The following is an 8810-nucleotide window of genomic DNA, read 5'->3' as shown; positions in this document are numbered from 1 at the left end:
AGCTGTCAGCCAGGTGCCTGCGCTCGTGGATTCTTTTGCCCAGATGTCAGCACAGATGGGCCTGCGATCACTGTCTCCTGGCCACATGGCTGCTGGCCCTGTTTGGAGCATGCAGCCACCCCACTACCTGTACGTAATGAGACTCTTTGTAGTGCGCTTGGGTGCTGGATCATGTGCACAGGGAAATACAAACGGGAGTGGATTCCAAGTCACTCTGGCGGCAAGGGAGGAATGGGACAATGCGTTTTAAGGAGTTTGACGCTCGTTTAAACGTTTGGCCTTGAAATTCCTCAGTGAACTCAAAATGCTTGAGGCTAGAGTCACAAAAGGACTTAGGTGCTTAACTGCCACTTTAGGTGCCCCAAACCCTGGGCAGCTGCCCCCAAACCTGTGGGTGGCCACGCTCACGTGTAGCCTCCATAGTAGCCTCTGATCTCACTTGCGGCTGCCCCGGGCCAGGTGTCCAGGTGCCCGAGTCCCAGAGCACTACCCAAATTGTCATTCCTCTGTCTAGCTCACCTGCACAGCCCAGTCCAGCCTGTGGGCTGACCGTGCCCTCTAGGTGAGCTTACACTGAAGGGCAGGGCGAGAAGGCGCACCCCCATAACCATTGGCCTAGTGGGAGAGACCCTGGTTCAAGTCCCCGCTCAGCCTGAGGGGAAGATGGGATTTGAACAGGAGTTTCCTACCTCTCAGGTGTGAGTTCTCATCAGTGGGCTGGGGGGTGTTCTGATGGCGGACTCCTTCTGGCTCGCCCGCGGAAGTGTGGATAAATAACTGGAGAAGTCATTGGGAACAGGCAGGATCTCCCAGGGGAGTGCTCTGAGCACCAGGCTACAGCATCACGCACGTGATGGTGCTCTATCTGGTCCAATGGCTCTCTGAGACCAGGCCTAGAGGCCCCTCTCCCTGAGGGGGCAGGGCCTATTGCACCCCTTTCTGATCAGCATCTCCCAGGTCAGGTTGGGTGGGTCCATGCCTAGCGTGCTGGCTTTTGTGGACCCATCTAAGGTGCCTCTCCATCCCTGATCTTTGACTTGGGAGCCTACATGCCCAGCTCAGCCTTTGTGAATCCCAGGGCACTTTGCGGGCCCCTAAAGTTAGGCAGTGTGATGCTGAGTGCTGCCATGCCCACCTTTCTTTGGGAATCTAGCCCCTGAGGTTCCGACTCTTCTATGGGACAGATTCCACTGCAGGCGCAGGGACCGCTGCCTGTTTTTCACACCTTTGCAGGAGGCAGCCAGAATCCTGCTGCTTGCCTGCCCACAGCACCAGGTGTGGGGTAATCTTACTGTACCAGCCGTGCTGTGCACCAAATGGAGATGTGATGGGAGGAGCTGGGCCACTGCCCCACCCTCTTCCAGGCTCGCTCACAGACGGAGGCCTGTGCTGGGAGAAGCCCACGCTGCATCCTTTCAACTAATGAGTGTCGCTTTGGCATGAGCTTCCCCACCAGCCCACAGGCTGTCTGTTATCTGCAGGAACAAACCTTCTCCCCACATGCACGCACGCACCTGGCTACGGCGGTGGCTCAAATAGCGAGACCATGAGGCGTTATAGCTGCTAGAGAAAGAGAAATGCCTCCATGTTCATTCCTCCCCAGCTGAGCGTATCAACCTGCAGTGGGTGCCCATGTGCAGCACTACAGGGAAACCATGGACAGAGCCAGCGGACACATTTGTGCCATCCGGAGCAACGCTGACCACACCCAGGAGCATTCCAAGCAGACTGGTTGACCAGTGGGCGCTAGCCCAGTAGCACGGCTCCTGAGGCAGAATAAAGGAGACCTGGCACACGTGTGTTTATAGGTGTGCGCTTGTGAGAGACACAGAGAGTGGGGAAGAGCAGGAGATCGTGGAGCTCATATGGAAAAATAACATTTCCCATGTGTTACAATGCTAACGTATTGCACAGATACTGTAGCTAGTTCTTATCATGGTATTTTACACACGTGTAATACATTAAATATGTTCTATACATTCTATACAGTATAAATGTATTGTTATTTATGGAAAATATATCATTTTCCCCACATGGGAAATAGGATAGCGATACAAAGACAAACTTGTGGAAGCAGAAAGCAGGGCTGGGGTTGAAGAACAATAGGTGAGAGCACAGAACCCACCCATGGCAGATTTGTCCAGACAAGTGGGCTGGAGATGTAGGGGTTTTTTTTTCATATCACAAGAGGTCAATTAATCTGAGGGGGAAATGGAATCATTTTGCAACAGGAATACCTTCCTTTTATAAAAAAACATTGGGGAATTCAAAACCTCTCAAGCAATGCATCAATCAATGGGGACCTTTAAAAAAAAACAGATCGGAAGGTTTTGTGGATGAGCCCAGATTACTGAGACAAAATGGAAAGAGTGGAAGGGGAGGAAAAGCCCAGGCTCAGCCTAGAAGCTCATTCGGAGAACCCCAGGAGAAAACCAGAGTCAGAAGTCAGAGCTCGTTGGTAGCAGAGCTGCACAGATATTTATTGAATACAAACAATGGCAAACACAGCAGGCTCACAGAGATTTGAGCTTCCTGAGCTAAGTCCAAAATTCACTATGGGCTACTGTCTTAAGAATACTTGGAGAGGTCCCTGTGGCTTTGGATTCCAGATCCCTAAATCCCCCACCCACCCCACTCCCAAGTACTTCCTAGTTAAAAAATAAGACTGACTGTTTTTCTTCTTTCTTTAGTAATAAAAATGGCTTGTTTGGACACTGCCATGTTGGAAAGAATATACTGTGTGTGGGAACCAACAGGGACTCAGAGGTGTATTCATTGGCTCCTGCACATCCTGCTTCCAAAGTGACACGGGGTAAACCATGCCACATTCTCCGGACATGGATTCCAGGTTTAAAAGGTGAGCCAGGACAAGCAAAATGAAAAATGGACCTTTCAATGGGATAATTATGAGCAGAGTATTTCAAAGCAAGCACAGCTCTAGCTGGCATCATAAATCATACACTACAGTAAGTGCTGTTAAAATGTCAAAATAAAACATTAAAATAGCTAAGCTAAGCTGACACCAGAGACCAAGCCTTCTTCTGAAGTCTCACCAGTGGAAACCCCCCAAAAGGTAGTTAAAATAATTAACACTGTACTTTGAAACCATGGACAGGCCTGGGACCATAAAAAAAGCGTTCAGGAGCAATATCAGGAGCACAGTATGGACTATATAAAGAAACTGTGTGTGTGTGTGTTAGTAAAGAAAAAAGTATCTATGGAGGTAAAGGGAAGGGAGTAAAAATACAGATTGTTCAAGCCGGGTGGAGTGTCATTGGCTTGAGAGGGTCAGGTGATGCAGAATGAAGGGTGACGGGTAGAAATTAGAGTGCCCCCATTCCAGTGACCTCAGACGTCAGCCTAGAATAGACAAAGGTAAAGAGAAAGGGGAAAGGGAAGAGATAAAAACAAACAGCAGGATTAGAAAAGAAAACGAAGATTTTGTGGCATACTCACAAGTCCTCTTTTCCGCTGTCTCCTATTCACTCTTCCCTTTCCGCCAGTGCAACCTGCCAGCTAAAGTGTTCATTTATCAGCCTGGAAGTGACACCATAGTCAAGACTGCATTTTAAAATGGGTCTGAACTGGAGGGAATAATGTCTGCCGGTCTCTAAGAGCAGGTGGCCAATCAGTGAAATTTCCCACAAGGTTAGTTTTATGCCCGTTGAAATGTCGAGGGAGCCTCTTTGGTCTCTTTCCATAAACTTTTAATGGGAAGTCTCTGAACTGGGACTCCAGATGGCTGCTTTCCTCAGCACCCCTGGTTTTACTGTTGACTGACATCTCTTTAAAAAGATGGTCAATCTCCCTCAGTAGAAAGGTGACCCCAGAGATCTCGTCCAATGGGGAGAGGGTTTTTTCCAAAAAAAAATTCTAAAAAAAGAAAAAGAGCAAGGTTGGCCTCGGGTGATTTTTAGACATAATTCACATAATGAATTGGAGTTAATGGCACTGTGCATACAAGCCTGATATACATGAGCCTGGGCACATGCAAGCCTGATTAGTTGTGAGGCGGGACCTTGAGCTCACCCAGGCCTGATTGATTGGCTGGGCACACAAAAATCACTTCCTGTCTGGAATTATCAGCGTTTATCCCACAGTGCAGGAGAACGCATGCACGGATGCTGACAGATAAAATATCTTCCTTCAGCAGCTGCACTTGTAGTGTCACCCAGGCCTGCGCCCCCCACACCTCCACCCCAATGATGCATTACAATCCTTGGAAATGAACACACACAGTCTCCATGGTGAAGCAGTGAAGGTTGCCACCCACACAGCACACTTGACATAAGCCCACAACAACATGGAGATGAAAAGTTAAGTCACCTAACAGTACATACCCTCTACTCTTCCTTCACGGTGCATACCTTGCCACTATCACATCTTGTACACCACAGACCCCACAACCTTAACTCTGCCCACAGGATGCTCGCCTTCCAGCACCCGCTTTTGCACATGACCCTTTGCCAAACTTCCTCTCACAATGCAAACAACTACTGTGCCCCAAAAACCTCCAGCCACAACTACTAGTGTTGGGGGGAAAATAATCTGGTAAAGGGTGTGTGTAGAAGGGCAAAAGGAGGGAGCAGAATTAAGGTTGTGGATGTGGCCTGTGAAGTACAGATCTGTTAGGTGGCTTAACTTTTCATTTCCTTGCTTTTGTGAGTTTGTGTCAGGTGTAGTGTGTTCGTAGCAACCCTAACTGCATCATAACAAAGGGATTTATATATTAAAGTTCCTTTTGGTCTTTTCACGTTGCCATAGATTTTAAAAAGTTGGGAGAAAATGATTTATTAACATTTATTAATCATTTAACAATGATTTATTTGCTACATCCCAACTCCATCTCTTCCTCTGTGCTATTCACAGCTGGAATTCAGATTGCCTAATAGTTATTATTAATAACAGCCCCACCTGCAAAGAAAGGAGAGTTTGTTTAAAGAGGCACTTAAAGGTAAAAGAAAGTTCTATGCCAGCAGCTCAGACATGGTTTTCAAATGTGGCTTTGCAGCTAGGGAAGGACAGACATTTCACACTTTAGGCCATGTGCTAGTCTCTGCTCAAGGGAGACCCAGGGCTTGACCCACAGAGGGGCTACAGGTCAGAATGCAGGTGCTGAAGCACATCAGAGTGGGAAGAAGACGTTTAGGACAGAAAGGCAGAGGTTGGGACAGGTCAGAATTGCGGTTAGTTAGCACAGCCTCCATTATGGCAAGAAAGCTCACACCGACCCTGCTTGCACGATACTTGATCTACCCAGTGTGATCAGTCCCTCGCCTGAATGAGCACCAAAGTCATGAAGTGACTAGGAGAAGAGCACTGCTCGGGGGGCATTCTTACTGCAGTTTCATCCTGACAGCGTGATGGGGCAGGTGCAGAAACACTATCAGAAGGTAATAAATGGGATGGTTAAATGCTAAAATCCCAGTGACCTCTCATGATTGGCTGGCATGATACAGACTCTGCCCTGTGTGGAAAGATTTGATAGTCAATCTAGCTGTATGAACCCCTTCTGCAACTGGTCTCTTTCTAATGTTAATGTGATGCATTGTTCCAGGGGCTCCTAAATAGAAAACTATCACATTTCCTCTGAACTCTGGTCTTCCCTCCCCATCTCACCACCTGTGCATTTGTGCTCAGACACAAAAAGTCTGACTAAATCCAACCTCCACCCCTTTTCCTCCTCGAGACTCAGTTACAGCTTGCACTCTGGGATAAACTCAGCCAACCACACCCAATTACAGCCCTCTTAAAAAGCGTGTTTTACTCAGTAGTCCAAACTTGCACTTTCATGTTTGCACAACTGGGCTTTGCTCAGTGCATCCTTGCCCCAGTGAACCACAGACACTGTTATGACTCCAGTTTGGGCCAATGTTGATGGTGAACATTCACCATAAGTTCAGCTACTAATTACCTTCATGAAATCTTCTGTTTCAAATGTATCGCAGGTGTGCTATTATTAAAGAAAATAAACAGGCTGTTCCATTTTGTTATTTATTGGTCTAATTAGTTTGAAGGAGGAAGACATTTCTGAGTCTTGGAAACACATAACAGAGGCACCTGGGACTTCACATTCAGCATTTGCTGTTCTTTATATTTTTGCCACGTGGACAAAGTGGCTAAATGAACTGTTTTCAAATTTTGCCCTCTCCCCCAAAACAAGCAAATTCCCACACCCCGGCTGAGAATTCACCCTGCTTTTGAGGGAACGTAATATTACAGCCTAATTATAAACTCCTGCTAACAAGGGTACAACTACAGAGACGTTAACAGACCCATAACTCGAGCAACACGTAAGTTGTGGCCTGACTTCTAACCCTGAGGAAATGGCTGAGTTGTCATTAGGAAGGCTTTCCTGGGAGAAAGGCCCACATCGATGATATAATATTCCCACTCACTTTGAACATCAACAACCAATAAAATCACCGGTGTGTTCACTTCATGCAGTGCCCTGGAACCTAATGAAATCACTCCCATGAAAGTAATGCTTGGAGTATATGTTACTGTCTGAGTTTTGTATGACTTATTCAGTTGGCCTCTCTCTTTACAGGGCGGTCATGAGACTGTGGTGGATGAACGTGGCCTTGATTAGCACATCTCACCTGGCGTTGATGAGGTACTGGGCAAGGCTGATGTTAGCTGGGGTTCCTGTGATGGTAATTTGACGTTCCGATGAGCCTTCTGTGGCATTGGCGATTTTGATCTGCGCTCCAGACATCTGTCGAATTTCATTGATTTTGGTCCCTTGGCGTCCGATTATGCAGCCTATTAGCTAGAAAAAAGTATGGAGGGAATTTCTTAAAGCAGATCCTCAGACAGTAACTTGCAGGATGCAAGCATGATCACACGGTGAAGCTCACAGGGGTTGTCAGACAACTCATCATTTCTGTGAAAGGATGTGAGTGACTTTAATGCTCATGAAGGCAGGAGACTGAAAGCACTGGTTTAAGCCATAGGTAATATGAGCAATTTCCTGCCCAAAGCTCTGCCACTGTAAGTTCATCCTGACCTGCAGTAGCCTGGTCTTTTGGGTTCTCTTGAGCAGAGGCTGCTAATTGTACAGAGATTATGCCAGCTAGTGCTGAGGGCTAAGATACAGACATAGCACTAGGTCACCACACTCATTTTCAGTTGTGTCCTCAGCTGGTTGGAATGTACCAGAGGTGAAAGGCTATCTATCTGCATTGTGATTTTAATGTGTGGGAGAGTTACGGAGTTTAAAATGGGGGGTTACTGAACTTCTGCCAAATCACCAAAGACATCATCTGCTTCTGCCTTCTCCTTCACTTTCTTTTAATAACAGCAGCTACACTTTGAATCGGCATGAATGGGTCTGTTCTGTCCCTGACACCCTCCTGGGTCAGTGTGCCTCTCCACATTGAATCAATCCCTTGCTAAGCAGATCCTAGAGGTCTCCATCTAACCAGGTTTGAAGTGGCCTGAGCTCACAAAGGTGAGCATCAGAGAGAAGGTGGCGGTATTTATTTTTGTGTTAGTGGAAGGTAGCAGGTTGACAGCACTAGAGACTAACGTTCTCTATTCCCAGAGAAGATGCATTACAGACATTTCCTCAGCCCTTTTCTGGAAAGGTCAGCTATCGGGCTGAGAGTCGGTCAGGTCTCCATTCCCATGCACTTGATAACGTCTGCTCGCCCTCAAGGGTTAGGTATTTACAGAAGGAATGCCAGTCTACTTATGATGGCAGTGAGATCACAAACTTCCTTTGCATAGGCCCCCAACGGATAAATTTATCAACAGTAAGAGGAAAGAATAGATAAAGAAAGTGAGAGGGGAAACTGGGAACCAGGAAAGTGAGAGGAGGATTTCTGAATGTTGCCTGGGTATTTTTAAAGAAAATCAAACACTGCCAGAGTGGCTACGTTAAGGTACATGGAAGTAAGGAAAGTGTGTCTGTCTCCAGAGCTTCCCCACTGTGTTCGAAGCAGTCAAAGGGAGCTAGCTAACTTCGGGCCTGAGAAGTGGTGGTGAGGTATGCTAAGGAGATTTGCAGTGACCTGTCCACATTAAATATTCAGTTTTTCTGCCTTTCATCAATGGCATTCCCTCAGACACAGTGAATGACATGAGAAACAGACAGAGGGCAAGATTAGGAAACTCCAAATGGTGACCCTTTACTTAAGCTCTGCTCACAGTCCTACAGTACCTGAATTTCATTGTTTCAAGGGTTGAACATTTTAGCAGAAACAGTTAATGGCCTCATTGGGCTTCACAGCTAATGCATCATTGAGCTAATTAGGCATTGTTCACACCTGGTAAAGTGACTGCCATAGCCTACCTTAGATTTCACAGGACGACAGGGTGTAAATTCATTAGAGCTCTCAAGCGATTAAAAAAATTAATTGCGACTAATCACACTTTTAAACAATAATAGAATACCATTTATTTAAATATTTTTGGATGTTTTCTACATTTTCAAATATATTGATTTCAATTACAACACAGAATACAAAGTGTACAGTGCTCACTTTATATTTATTTTTATTCCAAATATTTGCACTGTAAAAAAGAAAACAAATTGTATTTTTCAATTCACCTAATACAAGTACTGTAGTGCAATCTCTTTATCGTGAAAATTGAACTTAGAAATGTAGAATTATGTACAAAAAACCTCTGCATTCAAAAATAAAACAGTGTAAAACTTTAGAGCCTACAAGTCCACTCAGTCCTACTTCTTGTTCAGTCAATCGCTCAGACAAACAAGGTTGATTACAATTTGCAGAAGATAATGCTGCCCGTTTCTTGTTTACAATGTCACCTGAAAGTGAGAACCAGCATTTGCATGGCACTGT

The 8810-nt window shown here is 46.0% G+C and overlaps 1 protein-coding gene across 9 annotated transcripts in view; it reads right to left on the bottom strand.

Annotated features, from left to right (window-relative positions):
- Positions 1 to 3200: 3200 nt before the first annotated feature.
- The window catches only part of PCBP3 (poly(rC) binding protein 3), a 65911-nt gene continuing 60301 nt past the window's right edge, over positions 3201 to 8810 (bottom strand). For all 9 annotated transcript variants that reach the window (XM_073304784.1, XM_073304785.1, XM_073304786.1 and 6 more), the window contains 2 exons: positions 6603 to 6772; positions 3201 to 3360 (listed from right to left, as the gene is read on the bottom strand). In XM_073304784.1, coding sequence (XP_073160885.1) covers positions 3324 to 3360; positions 6603 to 6772 — 207 coding nt within the window. In that variant the 3' untranslated portion in view covers positions 3201 to 3323. The remainder of the gene's footprint in view (positions 3361 to 6602; positions 6773 to 8810) is intronic.

Source organism: Lepidochelys kempii, chromosome 11 (assembly GCF_965140265.1).
Source record: "Lepidochelys kempii isolate rLepKem1 chromosome 11, rLepKem1.hap2, whole genome shotgun sequence".
Classification (NCBI taxonomy): Eukaryota; Metazoa; Chordata; order Testudines; family Cheloniidae; genus Lepidochelys; species Lepidochelys kempii.
Note: the sequence above shows the minus strand (reverse complement) of the source record. Positions and strands in the feature narration are given on the sequence as shown.